Source organism: Myotis nattereri, assembly GCF_964212035.1.
Source record: "Myotis nattereri genome assembly, chromosome: 6".
Lineage (NCBI taxonomy): Eukaryota > Metazoa > Chordata > Mammalia > Chiroptera > Vespertilionidae > Myotis > Myotis nattereri.
Genome location: NC_138081.1, coordinates 64698182 through 64717141, shown reverse-complemented (window position 1 = coordinate 64717141; position 18960 = coordinate 64698182). Strand labels below are relative to the sequence as shown.

Genomic DNA, 18960 nt, shown 5'->3' with positions numbered 1-18960 from the left:
TAATTTTTAAAAGTAACTAATATTCACCTTTAAGTAGAGTAATTTAAAGACTATATATTTTTTAACATTAGGTATTCCCTCCCCCAAACAAAAATATCTTGACTTCTGAGTCCTCTGGACACAATAGATTAATATTACCGATGAATCACATTTTCGAAGATGGCACAGAATGCGAGGCACAAGCAGGGTAAAGTTTACACACTGATAACCTAGGTGGTCCCCTAAGCACAGTCACTTTAAGGACATCATGATACCTCCCTGGCCCTAAGCATTTCCCCCTTCAGCCTGATGTTCCTCTGAGAGTCAATATGAGTAAGACCATGTTAAACTTAATTAACATACTAACAACTATTAACACGTCAGTCTCCATTTACCAGTTCTCCAGAAGAAAGTACAATCTGAGAGAGAGATAGAGAACAGGAAAGTTTCAAAGGGTGTACTTGTGAGTGGCCCCAGGAGGGCACTGGGATCCTGGTGGGTGATGACCGTGGTCAGAAGAACTCAAATGCGAAGCGTGAGAAGCAATGAGAAACTGCAACTACTGCACCAGACAGGAGGTCAGGCCATGGAGAGGTGCTCAGGTAGTCACCCTTGGGGTGAGGCCAAGGAGTAAGAAGTACTAGGACCTGAATTGAGACAGGAAAGGGGGAGTGCCTATCAAATAGCCGCCTTCACCAGTGGACACCAAGCAAAAGCCCAAAGTCTGACATAAAGAGAGTCATCTCCGAGGGCTGTCCCTTTCATGCTTTCTTTCTGTCTCAGTGCAGCACTCAGTGTCATGTTAACCTACTTTCCCTGCCGCATGTGTTGTTTCTTTTTGTTATGTGTGAAGTGGGGATAGTGCTCAATGTAGTTGGGCTCATCTTGGACTCTACTCGACTTTGAGTATAAGGACTAGTTCTGTGGCCCAGAACAGCACCTCATGAAACAAAAATGGAAATAGAATTAACTAAGGAAGTTCATATAGTGATCTACTGAAGGCAGCATGCTTCCCAGCTGACTTTTCATTTTGAAGAAATGGCCTGCCCATTCTACTTCTAGGCTGTGATAAGTGCATCTGGGATCTAACTGATGACCTTCGCTTAGCCGCGCTCTCCATTGAAGAAAGTAAATCCGGTGTGCTGAGCGTGTCCTCCGGTGCCGCCGCCCATAGACACGTGAATGAAATGAACTCCACCATCTACCTCCTCAAAGTATGCAGAAATGTTTACCTTTTGCATGTTTCCACTGAGTCACTCCTAGTAACCCCTATCAGTTTTGGTAGCTGAGCCCCATGGCAACATTACAGAAGTTTAGCCCTAGGAAATTATGACAAGTTAATTGTAAACATTATCTTCAGCTCAACCAAGAGCTGCCATCTATAAAAGAGGTTAATACTGAAAATGAAATGACTAAAAAACTGGTATCGATGTACAAAACTATTGAGGGATGCAAAACACTTATTTCCTTGGTGAAGCTGTACATTGGTCATTCAAGTGATTACCACAGACTTATCGTTACCTTACCCTCAATGTGCAATGTTTTTGAGAAGTTTCTCTAGAAACGTTTCTCTCTGTGTGTCTCTGTTTCTCTATCTCAATTTTTATATCTGTCTCTATCTCCTACCCTTACCTTACCTTCTCACTGTCATATTCCCCCTCATTTTCCCACACTCACACACACACACTCAGACACACAACAGATTCACATGCTCTGTTTCTCCTCATAGATCCTGTGGTTAATCTCTAATAAATGAGTTAAAGGCAGGAAACAGATGAACTGTGCTTGTATATCTAAGCTTTAAGAGGTGGTTTTATTTCCCCCCTCTAAATCATGGGCTTCTATCACAACCAACATATTTTTTGAAAACAATGATAATTAGCTGAAAGGACAATAGAATTAATACCAGCGTAATTTTTTTTAACTTTGTTAGTTTGGGTAAGTTATTTAACCTCTTTATTCTTCAGTTTTCTCATCTGGAATTGAGGAAAATTATTGAACCATCTCATGGATTGTTGAAAGAATTCAGTGAATTGATATGTACCTAGCATAGTAAGTGCTCATTACTTTGTGGAGGCGCAGATGACATGCACAGCAACTGTCCATATTATGCAAAATGCAAAACAAAACAAAAAAATGACAAAATTGTAGAGCTGGATGGAATCTTAGTGAGCATTCTGTTCCAAACCTAGAAATCCTTCTTGTACAAACTCATCTGTTTGGATACATGAAGGCACTAATTCTCAGGGGAGTCACCCAGATTCAGGCCTCTTGATGCCACTTGAATCCGCTTTCCCCAACAACACAACTTCAAGATAGATATAATTATAGCTGACAGAAAGGCAGTGCCAAGTTCGGTGAGCCTACTCCAAAGTAATCTGAGTAAAACCACATTTGGACTAAGCTCCGTTTACTTTAATTTGTGTGATTGATCATTTCTTCCAAAGCCTTTCAAAATTGGCATTTTAAAGGTTAGACACCCAAGGCCACCACCAGTCTATATTGTGCATTTGTACAAATTAGGAAAAGGTACCCTTTCCCCACGGCCAGCACAGCACGGCCCAGGGTCTGCCTGGTGAGCAGAGCTGGAAGAATTTTATCCCTTAGGGCCCTGAGAACCCTCATGCAGTCCCCAACCTCTACACCAGCCTGCAACAGCCTGCAGACCCACCACCATTTGGGGGACAGAGACTCACATTCTACTCTAAGTCCTTTAACATGGGAAGAGTTTTGTGTTTATATTTACAAACCTGGTGTGCACATCTACTGATTATTTTCAAAACATTTTTTTCCACAGACAAAATTGTCAGAAAGAGAAAACCAGTATATCCTAAGAAAAATACAAATCAACAATGCTGAGAATACAATGAAAAGCCTTCTGTCTGACCTGGACGAATTAGCTGAAAGGGTATGTATTCAGTTTCTGGAACTACCTTCAGAGAAAGGACTTAGCTGGTGTGAGCCTAGCAAATCACAAACAACTGAGGCTCAACACAGCTCAGAAAATATGTAGTGACTCAAGTACCTTAAAATAAATCAAGAGTAGACTCGGTCTCTACTGTTTCTTCCCATTTTGACTGGTTTCCTTGAAAAACTGTGTTTTATGAGGAACTATTTAATATTTGCTGTTGGTTAATATGGTTGATATATTTCAATTAGAATAGTTGTTCAGCTGTTTGCCTTAGCATTTTATGACTAAGAGCTATAGAGCATCCAGAAATAAGCTTTACTAGGTAGAATATAAAATTTAAATGTCTGCTAAAGGATGCATTAAATAATAAACAGAAAGAAGAGCAATGATGCTGAGAAAGCAATTTTGCACTTTGGCAGGGAAAAAAATCACTTTCAACCCTCACCTTACACCATATATCTATAATAATAAAAGCGTAATATGCTAATTAGACTGGACGTCCTTCTGGATGACCTTCCAGACGAAGCCAGGGCTCCTGGCATCCTGGGGAAGGAAGGTCTACTCTTGCACTAATTAAGTGCATCAGGCCTCTAGTACTAAAATAAAATCCCAGACAGATTAAAGACTTGAGTTTAAATCTCAAATTCGCAAGAAAACAGAACTAAATATTTATTTGAAATTGAAAGAAAATGACAATACATTTAAATACAGCATGAGGAATTACAATAAAAAGATATAATAGATATGACAAGATAAAATTTCAAATACCCAGTAAAGACAACTAAATAAATGAAAAAGTCAATGAGACTAAGAACAATATTAAGGGAAATATGACATAAAAGCTCTCAGAAATTAACCACAAAAGCATTGAAATTTGAGCAGAGTCAGTGTGAGAGACTATTAAATACACTCCCCAGCAGCCTAATGGAAAAATACCCTGCCTCTGTAGTAATAAAAAAAATACAACTAAGCCACAAGGTGCCATATTCAACATTTAAAATGTTTAACACATTTTTTTCCTTGTTATGCTCCCCCAGTGCTGTCCAGAGCACTCTGGAATTTCTGCTTTCCTACACTGGTATTTGACATAAGCTGTGGAAGTGCTTTTCAAAAAACAATTCTCACTTTCTACAAAAATAAAGGTTAAAATAACTTTGATAATCTCTCTTGACCTTGGAGCTCTTAAAGTGTTAAGAGATTAAGCTTCTAAAAATGTTAATTACTTGGACCCTTGGAAAATTCAACCACTTTGAAATGCACATGAAAATTGTCCTTGTTTCCCATACAATGCCACATATTAATCCAACTACCAGCATTTGAAAAGCAGTGAGATCTCTTAAGTTTCAAAGGAAGTACCCAGAAAGAAATCTTTGCGAAAGGCTCATTGTGATTTCATTCTTGTATCATGGTTGGAACTTGCCAAAAGTGTCTCAATTCTTGAGGATGTGTTTTCACCAAGATTCGTTCCTCCCACAGCTCAGACCATTTTGTTGTGTAGCTTTTCTACTTTGGATATACTTCAAATGCAGGCTTTCATAGAGAAAAATAATGCAAGTTTGAAAATAACAGCCCAGTAGAAAAGGCTCCAAGACAACAAGAACACCACCAAAGCAGGAGGTTGATGAAAAAGCTACTGGAACATTCACCCAGCGGTTTCCGTTTATTCTCGTTGAAACTAATGTCCTTCTGACTACAACAGTCCTGATGGTACAAGAACCTGCTAAACATTTCAAAATCAATTGCTCGGCATTTGTCATAAGGACTTCTCAAGCATCCTTAAGCCCTTAGTCTAGAAAAATCCATAGTTTATTCTAAGAAGGATTTAAGAAAAACTTTGTCTTAGAAAGATTTCTGTCAAGAAAGTAATGTTTGGCTTCAGAGCAAAAGATTTCACAGTAGGTTCCCACAGTTATAAAAGTCACACTAATGTTGCCTTTTGAACTTGAAAATACCTCTGTATGCAAATTACCTGTCACATGAACTTCATGTGATCCAAATCTCACAATTTACGTTAACCTGAAGTTATTGGTTTTGTCCCAACATTCATATCCAAGTCCTCTAGCCCCCTTTGGGGAAATGCTATAGCACTTTCCCACCCCTACTTCTGGGGACCTCCTAAGGGATACCCATGCATTTGATGAAAAGAGATCTTTAGGAATGGAAGGAAAATAGGTCATGTCCACACATCAAAAGCACCTGAGCCTCATTTCTGATCCTGAAAATAGGGCAGGACAAAAAATAAAAATATGTTTCAATTCCAAAAGCATTACTTAACACCTGGTATATAATGTTAATTGCACTAGGTGCTATAGATACTGAAATGAATACAATAAGACCCCTGTTCTCAAAGAGCTAATGGTCTAGTAGGGAAAACAGGCATGTAAAAATATATATGATTTGATAATCGAGGCATGATACATTTGATAATCGAGGCATGATACAGCCTAAAGAGATAATTCTAGGGAAGAAATAACTGTTTTAGCAGGGGCACAGTAGGGAGACTTCTCAGAGAAGATGAGCATAGGCCTGTGCATTGAAGAATGACTAGGAGTTTATCAAATACTTCCAAGCAAAGGAAATTTACCACAAAGCAGAAAGATGTAAAGCACACTGTATTCCTGGGACTAGAAGGATATTGGCCTTGGCCTTCTGGAAGATTAACTGTAAATCAATGAGCTGGAGATAATGCTAAAGAAGTTCTCAGAGGCCAGATCATGAAGAACCTTGTCCACCAAGCTAAGAACCTATGAATTTCACCCTGTGGACTTTGGAGGACACTGAAGCATTTACTTAAAACAATGGGCTGATCAGACTTGGAATTTCAGAAGCATTCCTCCTCAATAAGGGTGATAGATTGGTGAGTAAAGATCTGAAGATAGGGACACAAATTAGGAGACGGCCCCAGGAGAAAATGGATATACTGAGCCAAAATTAAGAGTGGTTGATTGCTACATTGTCTTCATTTGAAAAGCATTACAGTGAATAGGGATCAACTGAGACTGTGGAAGTGGGGAATTGGAAGGGGGCCAGAAAGACAAGTGGAATCAAAACAAATTCAGTGATCAATTAAATATGAGGATAAACAAGGAGGAAAGCTCTGGCTTGGAGAAATGGATGACTAAGACTAAAAGTACCGAATGGATTACCCTGGACATATTAAGGATGAAGTATCTATGGATGCCCAGAGGGCAATTAGAGATCTGAGTCTGCTGCTCAGGGAAGGCATAAGGCTGGACAGGCATTTGGAAGTCTTAATGTATAGGAGGTAGGCAGACCCACAGAAGCAGATGTCACTACAGATTCTGAAAGGCATGCCGATATTCCTGCTGTTGTTTTGTTCGAGGCTGTCTGTTCCTGTTTATGCTTATCTCCCAGAGTGATTGTGAAAAAAATCCTCCTCTCACTCTCAAAAGTGTCCCCATTTAAACAATAAAATATATGATTACCCTAGGCAGATCTGATTATCACCCTCAATCTGATTGATTTTTTTTAAATTAGTATTCTAGGTACATTACTCTTTATACACTTACTTCATTTTCAGGTTAAATCATTAACTGATTTATGGTTGTGAGATAATTTTTTAATCTCAGCTTTTCTTAGAGCAAGGTGCACCTGTTTTATCATGTGTCTATATCATTAGTTTTCTTCCATAAGCAAAGTCACAGAAAAAAATATAACATTCACATAGGCACTACTATATATTATAGTCAGTAATTTTGCAATTTATTTATTTATTTATTTATTAAAATATTTTATTTATTTATTTATTTATTTATTTATTTATTTATTTATTTTTAAGTAATGGTGGTTCCTCTGCCAAGTAGTCTTTTGCTAAACATAAATAAGCGCCCTCTGGTGTTTGTCAGGAAGAAAAGGTTTTCTTAGAGAGAGGACATCCTCCAGCTGTCTTCCATTGCTTCAATTCAAAGTTTCCATAATAAGTGAAATGAACACATTACTAACAATAGCGTTTTCCCTTGAAGGTTGAAGCCAAAGCCAAAAATATGATGTTGTGCTGTTCAAATATAATTCAATTTAAACTAGATCAAAAGTCAACTTGTTAAATGTTCTAAAGTTTTAAACTATTGTATTCACATATTTAAAAAGTGGAGAGAGGTGACATCAAGAATAATATTAATCTTATGCCCTGCGTCATTTAATTTTAAAATGACCACACATTTTGTGTCACTGGAAAGCCTTAGAAAAAGCCAAGAGGAAGACAGGAAGGATGAAGGAGCGCATTGGCTCAGAATACAGTGTCCTTCAGAGAGCTCGCTATCTGGGGAAGGGACCGATGGCTGCATCACTGCTGCACAGGGCGCTTCGTGTGGAGGCAATTTCAGACTTGCCCAATAAAAAGCCTCTAGAGCTTATGCCTGCTATGATATGCTTTCTTTCTTTCTTTTTTGTTTTGTTAATCTTCACCAGAGGATTTTTAGAGAGTGGAAAGGAGGGAGAGAGAGAAAAACATTGATGTGAGAGACACATCCACTGGTTGCCTATTGCACGCACACCAAACCTGCAACCCAGGTACCATTCGGTGCACAGGCCAACACTCTAACCACTGAGCACACCAACCAGAGCTATGATATGATTTCTGCATTGCCTTCCCTGACCAAGGGCCACTTGCTTGGGTTAGGCCTGGAAGTATAAAAACATTCCAGGCATATTCCACTGGCTAAAACCAGGTGAGAGGAGAGAAGTCTGAAATGGCCACTTTTCTGTCCTGGGGCAACTGTGCAATGGTTACCTGTGGTCTGTGTGGCGGGTCACCCTGCAGTCCATTCAGGCGCTGTAGCCCTTTGTCACAGAGCTGAGCCAAAACAAAACCACACCACACCAGATGCAGCAAGTGGGCATCCACCAAGTGTCAGACTGAAGTTCTCCTCCTCTTAAATAGGACCCATGAGTCAGTCTTTCTAATGCCAAAAGGAAGTACCCGGCCCCCATGCCTTGCATGCAGACAGGCGTCCTGGCCTTGAACCATGTCTTAGATCAGCTTCTGTCCTTGCACACACAGAGAAACATGCACATACACATGCACCCCCACACATCCTTTCTTCAGAAGCCACATTTGGGTTGGGATTTCATTTTAACAAATGCTTCGTGGGAACTCCGAAACAGAAGCTCCCGAGTTGAGAAATGGAGTCAGCTTCCCGGAGAAGAGCGCCATTCGCTCTGAGCCAAATCTGCCTGAACAGTTATTTGTGCTCAAGTGCCATCGCTGTTGATGGGAATCTGGAGTGCAGCACTGAAAACAGCATTTAGCCCAGTGAGCCTAAGCCTTTGAATCTCTGCGCTGATTCAGTTTCGCCAGTGATTGGACCACCCAGGAGCCACGGGATGCGTGGAGCATTTCAAGATCTGCCTGCTTTCTTGACAATTTTCCCTTTGAAGCTTAAAGCTCTTGAGTGTACAATGTCAAACTGCTCAGCACACTTGGGAAATTTCCTAGTCTGTCATCTTGAGATACAGTAAAAATTCAAAGGGTAAATTAGCTATGAAAGCCAGCTGGTTTGGGTTGAGCTGTGACTGATGGCAGAGGAATGCCATCTGATTTTGCAGCATTCTGTAGCATTCTGTAATCCTAAAGTTGGTCATCATAGCAGCCTTCATGCATGGTTTCTGGGACCATTTTATATGTTATAGAACTTTCCCATGTCAGGGAAATTTCTGGTTTTGAAATACATTATTCCCACCCACCCCCACATATACATATACATATACAACATTTCCTTCTCCTAAATTTAATCTGGTGTTTACACGGATTATTTATAGGAAAGTCAAGCTTCAAGAAAGAGCCAACTGGCTGAGAAGGAAAGTATGGATACCATTAACCACGCAACTCAGCTCGTAGAGCAAGCCCATGACATGAGGGATACAGTCCAAGGTAAATATATTCTCTTCTGGTTCAGCTCCATGTCAAAGCATCATTCCTGTTATTAACAACAATAAAAACTAATAGCTACCGTTAGTACTTACGATCGTGCCAAGAACTGTTAGAGTGCTATAGGTTTGAACTTATATGAGGTCTGCATTTCAAGTTTGTTACCTGGGATTTCTGAGCACTCATCCTTCCTTACAATCTGTAAGTTTTCAAGAATAAATGTGCAGAGTCACCTACTTTCCAGGCATTTTACAGAAGGGGAATGCCAAAATATCTTTTCGGCAGAGGAAATCACATGCCATGGTGTCTCTAAAATGCAGCAGTTGAATAGGATTCACGTTTTTCTTAATGACTGGCAGCAAAAACACTGCTTTTAAAGGGGCAGTAAACTGTCTACTAACCCAAATGGCCCTGAGCTGTCTCTGACATGCTTTCCCAAGAATCAGGCAGGCAACATGCTCTGGTCCCCAATCCAGACAAAAAAAAAACAGGGAAGGGTGTATGTGCGAGATTTCTTGGCCCAAAAGCTTGTGGTAATTTGACCTTTCCCCTTGAAGGCTCACTTACTTGTGCTCTGGCCTCTGGTAAATACAGGTTGCATTTTAAAGCCTATTTTGATGGTGCATTGATAATCAGCCTTCATTTACCAACAGAAAACCGGCAACTTTGTTCTAAGATAAAGAGAAATTCCTTGGGTTACAGTCTGCTAGGAAGCAGTGTGTGTGTGTTCCCATAGTTTTTATTATCCTATATATTCAGAGCTGGATGACAAGACCAACTGCACCCCAGGGCACAATGGCAGTAAAGGGACCCACAGTGGGAGATTCATATCTTCATACAGAGGTATAGGGGGCATATTCCAAGAAAATGGATATACTGAGCCAAAATTAATCATTTGCTCTATTTCCTTTGGTGCCTATAATGCACAATAAAACAAATGGCATACATTTGAAACACTTCCTACTCCCATCCTAATTATTGCATGCTTTTGCATCTCCCAATAAAATACTCTTTTTCTCTAACATTTTAGAGTTAGTATTGATTTGTTCTAAAAGTGAGATTAAGCCTAGATTAGCTGACCTCATCTAATTAAGGAATAAATGTCCCTCTAGGTAGCAAATAAAGCCAGCGTTCATCCTAGTAAGCCATTCAGAGAAAATAAGTTACCTTTACTTCTGTAACTCAAAGTTTTATTCTATAGCATTTCATTAGGAAAGTTTCTAAGCCCTCTTATTTAGAGAGTTTCTAAACCCTTTCACCCAGCGATTTTTAACCTTTTTCATCTAATGGCACACATAAACTGACTACTAAAATTCCGTGGCACACCAAAAAATATACGATATATTTTTGCCAATCTGACAAAAAAAAAGGTATAATTTTGATTCATTCTCACCAGACAGCTATTGCCATCTTTTTATTTGACAGTCTAAGGGAAAAGAGGTCCGTATCCCTGACTAGATGGGTATTGCATGTTTTAAAAATTCTTGTGCACATCCGTGTGCTGTGGCACACAGGCTGAAAATCACTGCTTTAAGCATAAGAAAAAATGAAAAAAATTACCAAAGAATGTAAATGGGAAACTAATTTCCATCAGTTTTTACCTTTTTATAATAATGTATGAACAGTCTCCAAAGACCAGTGGCAAAAATGCTATTGTCTACATTTCCTTTTTCTAATCTCTACCAGAAGTGGCTAAAATAAAACAGATCAGAATTGTATGTATAATATTTTTATCAAAACACCAAAGAATTAGCCTTGCAAATACTAGTTCTAAGGGGCGGGGGAGGGGGGAACCTATGTTTAGTTTATTTCAGGAGTTACTGTTTTAGACTTTCTTGAAAAGTGAATGTTTAAATCCCTTCATAAGTTTTTTTTTAGCATATCTTGGTGTCCCTATAATTTTCTGAGTAGTATTTCTAGTATTAAAACGTCTTTCCTCATTTATCTCCCTTTCTTCACAATTCAGGAATGCTGCACAACACCACTAGTGTGTCATTCCTATTCCCAGCCATCTCTAAAATAACTACTGGCGACCTTCAAGCTATTAGCCATAGAAAATACAAGCCCTTATTTGGTATAACTTGTGACAACAGTGTTTGTCTGCCAAACCACATATCACAGAAAACCACAGACACACAGTTTCATTTATGCCAGGAAGATAGAATGCTTCCTCCTGGAGCTCCTATAGCACAAGTTGGCAATTATATAATTTTCATCTGATCATCTGTAATAGAAACAAGGAGTCAAAGAACTATTCAGCTCTGCTAATATTTTGGCAACTCATTTAATCCCTCTGAACCTCAGCAGTCCTCCAGCTCTAAAATTCTCCATCCTACTTCTGGACAGGGGGTGAAAATGACCCAGAGTCAAAATACCAACAGTCATATACAGAAGGCAGATAGCAATTGCAAAAAAAAAAAAATCACATGAGAAGAAATTCACAAACCTTTTTGGTATATCTACTCTGTAGAACCATCTGAAAGACTCACTTGAACAACTACAATATACTCTAATTTTGACTTAAAGCCTTGATAAATCCTTGTCTAAAGAATGATTAATATCGCCAATGTATCCTACATATGACAGGAGATACCTCAGGATATTTTCTCCAAGTTATGTATTTTATATAAAAGGTTGATCAAAGACTGCAGACTTGTGTGCCTTAAATATTAATGTTTTTGAACTACTATGTAAATGTGATTCAAAAACCAGACACAGGTTTCCATGAAATCAGGGCAGGCATTGTGTTAATCCCATTCCCATTCTGAAGACCCCAAATAGGAAGCAAAGAGGAGCGATTTCCTCAGGTTTCACTTCTCCCTGGAATCAGCATTGAACTCAGATGTTTGCATCAGTATTTGCAGTGTGAACATCAGTATGCCCGTCCTCCCCCGTGTTTTCAATGGCATCGCTGTAATAGGCCCAGTCATCTCTCCCCGCTGCCTTCTCTCATCATGTCCTTCCTTTCAGAGATCAACAACAAGATGCTGTACTACGGGGAGCAGCAAGATCTTAGCTCTGAGGAAATCTCTGAGAAACTGGTGTTGGCCCAAAAGATGCTGGAAGAGATTAGAAGCCGTCAACCATTCTTCACTCAACGGGAGCTCGTTGATGAAGAGGCGGACGAAGCCCATGAATGTAGGTCCATTCAGCTCCTGGAGCCCAGCACATGTCTGCTTTCTTTGTGGGTCCAGGAGAGGACATAGAGACACAGGGCAATATTTGGTCAAAACAGCCAATTCCAAATATTCACAGCTATTTGGAACTTGTGTGTGTCCTCAGGGAATCATTCAGCACAACTTGACTATATGACCACGATTTTTAGATCCAAGCCCAACCTTAAGCTTTTGAGAAACAGCTGAGGTTCCATAAGGAATCTGTAGAAATTTTACTCCTGAGGAGAAAAACCAGGACTTAGTAATTGATGAAAACAGGAGAAAGGGAAAGGAGGGCTAATGGAAACCAATTCTCAGAACTACAGTTGAGAAGCCAGTAAAGTACAAGCTCAGCAACATTCGTGTTCTGAGGTCCATGAATGACTTTCAGTGACTTTTAACCTCAATGGGAATTTAACATTTCCTTTAATGATGCATGTAGACATCAAATCAGAATAGTACTAGTGAACCTCTGAGTTAGTCCCTGTATCAGTTACCAGTTACTGTCTATCAATCCACCCAAACATATTCATTTAAAACAATAACCATTTATTTACCATGATTTCATGGGTTGGCCACTTGGGCTAGATTCAACTTGGGCAGCTCTTCTCTGCTTCAGGAGCCATGGTTGAGCTGACTCACATGTATGGGGCCTTAGCTGAGATGGCTGGGCTTCTCTCTCCATGTCTTAGGAAGGTAGCCCAGGATTGTTCGTATGATGGCTGCCTTCCTAGAGGGCAAGAATGGAAAGTGTAAGGTCTCTTGAGGCCCATCCTTAGAACCCAACAATACCATATCCATTCTGTTGGTCAAGACCTGCCCAGGTTCAAGGAGTGAGGAAATAAACTCCACTCTTGATAGGAAGAGTTGCAAAGCATTCGTGTCCATTTTAACCTACACAATCAACAAAAGAAGCAACAGGTTTGCATATCATATTATGGCTATTGCTGGTATCTTGAAACATTAAGCTCATCAATAATTCAAAATTGCAGTGGTTATTAGTCCCATCTCTAAATCTTGTTACTTAATGCATTACTAAAGAAGCACATATATTACCAAATTGTTTTTTAATATATTGGTCTCCCTTATAATTGTATGTATTTTACTTTATGCATTTTAATAAACATTTTAAGAAGGGGTCTGAGGGTTTTACTAGATTGCAAAGGGCCCTGCAGCACAAAAAGGATTAGGAACACCTGCCCTACATCATTTTCTTGCAATTGTCACTATCAATTTCTGCTAACAATGAATGTGAACACTCTAGAAGAGGAATATTCTCAATATAAGGCATAGTACCATGGCAGACATATAAAGTCATAGAAACAGTAAAACCAAAGTAGAATCTCAGGCCCCATGTCTGAGTCAGGATGCAGCCAGCAGTCAGAAAGGCTGAAGTCTAATGTCACAGTCAGATACTTCTATGTTCTTTGCCTTTTTTGGAATTTAATAAGACTTCCCTGGAGAAATGGGACTAGTGAAGGCATTTTCAACCACTTTCTTTACTCAGCCATGAACTTTTGTCTTCTGTTCATGGTGATGAAAGAAAATACAAAAAAATTGAACAAGTCAAATTGATATTCCCTGAAGAAAACATGGAATGAAGACACATAGTCAATGCATGCAACTTTGATCAGAAAGCTAAGACACATATACCATTACCATTTAATCTTCTTCCCACCCAAAATAATGATTTAGATTTGACCTAAAGGAGCTAACTGGAGAGAACAGAGAAAATGAATGGTTGTAAACATCATTTGTCAGTAACACACAAGATAATTTTCATTATTTTAATAATAAGACTATAATATATCCAAATCCATTTTATATGGTAAAATTAGAAATAATCTGGGTAATAATCAATATAGCATAATTGCATGGTTTCCACATAAAATGTAATCTCAATAGGAAAGCTAATCAAACCCTCCTTTTGGCTGACTGCCATCCAGGGGCTCTCAAATCCTACCAAATAGTATTATTTTTACTTCAATATGGAGCATGGACTTATTTTGTGATCAACACCATCCATCTTTATTGCTTTTGAAGGCATGGTCTGACAAGTTTTTATCTCTGCTAAATGCTGGATGGAATGGGAAGAGACAAGAGAAGCCCAGACTGAGTTTCCATGTCTTTTTTCTTCCAGTGTTGAGCCAGGCTGAGAGTTGGCAGCGGCTGTACAATGATACCCGCTCTCTGTTTCCTGTGGTCCTGGAACAGCTGGAAGACTACAATGCTAAGTTGTCAGACCTTCAAGAATCACTTCACCAGGCCCTTGACCATGTCAGGGATGCAGAAGACATGAATAGAGCCACAGCAGCCAGGCAGCGGGACCACGAGGTACAGTGGACTACTCTAACTGGAAATACATTTCAGGCATGAACAACACAAATGTATGCCAAATGTATAGTTGGTATACAATTTTTAAAAATACTGGTACATTTAAATATTCATATTTTTAAAATATTTTTGCCACTGTAATTTGCTGATGTAAATGTGTACACCTACAACCAAATGGAGGCCGTTAGAATTTTTTGCCTTTTACATTGATAAGAATGCAGTCGTTCTTGGTGCTTGGGTCCACATGTCTGAATGTGCTGCTCTTGCAAGTGAGAAGTATGGCACTAATTCTATGCCTAACTTTTTCTTATATAGAGAGCACTAGAACACCAAATCAGCTCAACATTATTTTCATGTAAGGATATGTGTAAATTCTGGAAAGGCATGGTAAGTAAATCTCACAGCCAGACTACTCAGCAGCTGCTGACATAGGGTGTCTAATTTAGGCCAAGGTCATGCAAATACAAAGAGATGAGGAAAATCCCAGATGGGTCCATAGCTTGCAAAGGCAGTTGTCCCTATGGGGCCAGAATTTGTGCATGCCCACAAATTCAGGGCTCAGAATTGCTGTGGTCACATGTGTGCTTCAGGCAATGCATGCAGTCACAGCCACTACCATCAAGGGCAATCATTTGATAAGAAGACATGTGTATCTTTGGACATGCTTATAAATATTAGAGTGAAAAATAGGAAACAGCTATGAGCAAATTCATTGATTCAATTATGTTTATTTTTATGGTTGGCAAAATCGGCTTAAATTAGGCTCTCTACCCTGATTTTCAGTCATCACTATCTCCCAGTAAGTCCCTATAAAATGTCCTAAATAAAAGTAAGTTATACTTATCACCACCAGTTTCTAATAGCAGCAATACCTCAGCCAATAATCTATACTAATAAAAGACAAATATGCTAATTGACCATACCTTTGCTACACCCACCAGCCAATCAGAGTGACTATATGCAAATTAGCCCAACCAAGATGGTGGTTAATTTGCATATACTAGCTGGGAGCAAAGAATGAAGACAACGTGGAAGCGAAGCGCTACAGAAGGGAGCAAAGTAGAGGCGGTGAAGACAGGAACGGAGCCAAGGCGGAGGAGGCGGGAGGCGGGAGGGAAACCAGCCGGGTAGCGGAGCGGGAGGGGAAACAAACCAGCGCTAGGCGGAGTGGGAACGAAGCCCGCCTCAGCAGGTTCTGCTCCCTTCTCTGCTTCGCTCCAGCCACAGGAAGCCCTATTCTTGCAGGAATCTTCCTGCAACGGGCCTCTAGTCTATATATATAAAAGCCTAAGTGACCATCTGACCCTTTGACGTCCAATGGTAGCAATGACACGCACTGACCACCAGGGGGCAGACGCTCAATGCAGGAGCTGCTGAACTGCTATGACCTGGCAGCTGCAGTTCTCAGGTGAGGCATCCAGAACCAGAGAGGAGGGAGCCCGATTCTGGGGTGTGTCACCTGAGAATTGCCCTCTCAAAATCCAGGACCCCTCAGGGGATGTTGCATGGTTATTTAATAAACCAGAGAGCCGGTTTCAGCCCAATCCCTGCAGGTCAGGCTGAGGGACCCCACCTGTGCACGAATCCTTGCACCAGCCCTCTAGTTTTCAGAATGATGATGGTCAAGATAGCATCCTTTGTTAAGTAAATGCACGATTATCTTACACAACAAAATTTTATAAGTATAGCACAAAATAATAATTTCCTCAAGTAGATTTCAAGAGAATTTCTGGGCTTCATCCTTATTCTTGAATTTCTCCTCTTTTTCACCTCCCACATCTAGTCAACCACAGGTTCCTGCCAATTTTACCATTGGAATATTTTTAGCTCTTTCTATTTTCCATTTCTATATAACTTCTCTAGTTTGGGTCTTCATTTCTCAACCAAAATAGCTTCCTCTTGTCTCTCCTCCATTTTTGCTCCCTTCCAACCCATCTTCCACATCCTGCTAGAGTGTTCCACCTAAATCTCTGACCATTACCTTTTGCTCTTTCTAAAAACCTTCATTTGCTCCTCACGAGAGTGCCTTTGACACTACAGCTTGTGAACCATTTAGTGCAGCGATTTTCAACCTTGTACATCTCATGGCACACATAAAATAATTACTAAAATTCTGAGGCACACCAAAAAATATATTTTGCCGATCTGACAAAAAGTAGGTATAATTTTGATTCATTCACACCATATAGCTATTGTTGTGTTGGCTGTTGTCTTTTTTTTTTTTCTTTTTTTTCTTTTCTTTTTTTTTTTTGACAATCTAAAAGAAAAATAGTGACCCTGACTGAAAGTCAGATATTGTATTTTTCAAAATTTCTTGTGGCACACTAGTGTGCCTGCCTCAGCACACCGGTTAAAAATCACTAACTTCGCAAATCAAAATAAGTTTTGAATGCTATAACCAGCATTTTTTAAAGGGGGGGGGGGGGTAATAAATAAAATAGAAAATATCCAAGTACATAATCTAGACTAAGGAATAGTTTCACAACATTTCTACTTTAGTTACATATGTTTACTGGATTGCGACATAAAATACATTTTTTACTGTGGGTTATGGTCAAAAACAAGTGAAAGACACTGTCCTATAGGAAAGTCTATGCTGTTTCACGTGGCATACAGATGCCTCTCTGATGGGCCCGTGCCAGCCTCCTCAGCCATACCTCTTGCCTCTTCCCTGCTTCACACGTTCAGTTCAGACAGTCTCACGCTACAATAATCCCATGTGCCTGGAACCAGACTTCTTCTCCTTGATACCTGGGTGATCCCCCGGTTTCACCTCCTCCAGGAAGCTACCCCATCCTTCCACCTTCCAGATGAGCCGGAGCTCCTCTCCAGCAATCCCATGGTGTGCCTTATGCTTATTTCCTTCTATATTGTGACCATCTGTTAGTGGATCTGTCTCTCCCACTCAACCAAAGCATTTTAATTTTATTAATTATTATAACCCCAAAATCCAGTCTTTATACAAAACCAAAAAATATCATTTCAATGTCTGCTAACAGCAGCCACAGATCTAATAATTACATATTTACCTCACTATCCTACTCCCAACACCAAAGGGTAGCAGCATGATAAAAATATTTTTCAGATAAACATAAAATTTTATATTTCAAAAGTAGGTTAAATGCTCTTTAAAAAGCACTGTTTAGAGAGTCTTATAAGCCAAAGCTCTGCCTTCCCAGGACTGTTTCTATAATTTATTTTAGGGATCAGGAAACTTTTTTTTTTTTATATGTGCAATGGATACTTAGTATGCAGAATAGTGCTAATTATGTCATTTTCATAATTATTTTGAAAACTTTCTTTTGTTCAAGTTGACCCTCTTTCTGTAGGAATACCTTTATTTGTTTCAAAGCTAATTTTATTCATTCTGTCTAACGGTATATATGATAAGTGGGCGAAACCCTTTAACTTGAAGCATATCGTTTTCCAACTACTGCAAATGAACTTGCCATGCAGTGCTGTGAACACTCGGCTTTGAAGTTTGGCTGTGACCTTGGGGTGTTAGCAGTGTTCCCTTCAGGTGACCCAGACTCAGGGCTTCCAGATGGGGTTTTAGCTCAGACTCTGTCAAAAGAAAACTGCTCTGATAGAGCTAATGCCAACCGTTTTCCATCTCCCTTTCTTACATACTTTAAAATATTGCTTTTGTGCAGAGCTGTATAAATACTGCTCCTTATGGAGATAAGAATAATTAACCCCCGATAGTCACACTGTATTAAGCTTGATGGATATTGAGGGGAAATTGGTATTTTTAATGTCCTTGCATTAAGGGGATGTTCAAATGAGATTCTTTTCTGTCCCTAGACCTTTATCTTCCCCTGTAGCAACATATTTGGAGAAGATGGACTCCATCTCTCTTTCCACTAAATCAGGAAAGACCTCAGGAAGTAAGGAAGACATTAAGATGAACTTAAGTTTTAATGAATGTCCTACTATATCTGAGCTTCTGTAATTATTTCTAGGATATCCTAGATTGTACCATAGCTTATATATTTCAACCCTAACTTAAATTACCATTTTCAAAGTAACTTTAACTCATTTTTTTCTGATTGTAAATTAATTTTTTACTTTTCTCTCTTAAAGTTTCATTCTTGTTTGCTTTCAAACTCTGAATTCACTTGAAGCTCCATAATATTTCTTCAGAATCACAACATCCCTGTCCAACAGTGAAGGTGGAAATTATAACATTCATCAAAAAATGTATAGTGCCCTAGCGGTTAGGGCCTAACCGGTTTGGCTCAGTGGATAGAGCGCCGGCCTGCAGACTGAAGGGTCCCAGGTTTGATTCCGGTCAAGGGCATGTACCTTGGTTGCGGGCACATCCCCAGTTGGGAGCGTGCAGGAGGCAGCTGATCAATGTTTCTCTCTCATCGATGTTTCTAACTCTCTATCCCTCTCCCTTCTTCTCTGTAAAAAATCAATAAAATATATATATATATCAGCAACTTAGGCAGGTTCCCTCCTCAAAAATTCTGAGCATCTAACATAATGAGCTCAGAATGGGAGAAAGCAAAATCACAATTTTGTGCTTTAATAATAGAGCCATTTTAAATTTTACAAAGGACATCAAGATTATTCTGTATATGCTTTATTCCTACCCAAATGAGCTATTTGTGCCCCAAGTTAGCACATGATACTTTTCTGAATTAATTCATTTTCCAATTATTGCAAATATAGAGCCTACATTCAATCCT

General features: G+C 39.5%; 1 protein-coding gene across 2 annotated transcripts in view; it reads left to right on the top strand.

Moving 5' to 3' along the window:
- Positions 1-18960, top strand: part of LAMA4 (laminin subunit alpha 4) — a 137071-nt gene that overhangs the window by 62848 nt on the left and 55263 nt on the right. For both annotated transcript variants that reach the window (XM_081094524.1, XM_081094523.1), the window contains exons 7-11: positions 1042-1193; positions 2777-2887; positions 8669-8780; positions 11748-11915; positions 14073-14266. In XM_081094524.1, coding sequence (XP_080950650.1) covers positions 1042-1193; positions 2777-2887; positions 8669-8780; positions 11748-11915; positions 14073-14266 — 737 coding nt within the window. The remainder of the gene's footprint in view (positions 1-1041; positions 1194-2776; positions 2888-8668; positions 8781-11747; positions 11916-14072; positions 14267-18960) is intronic.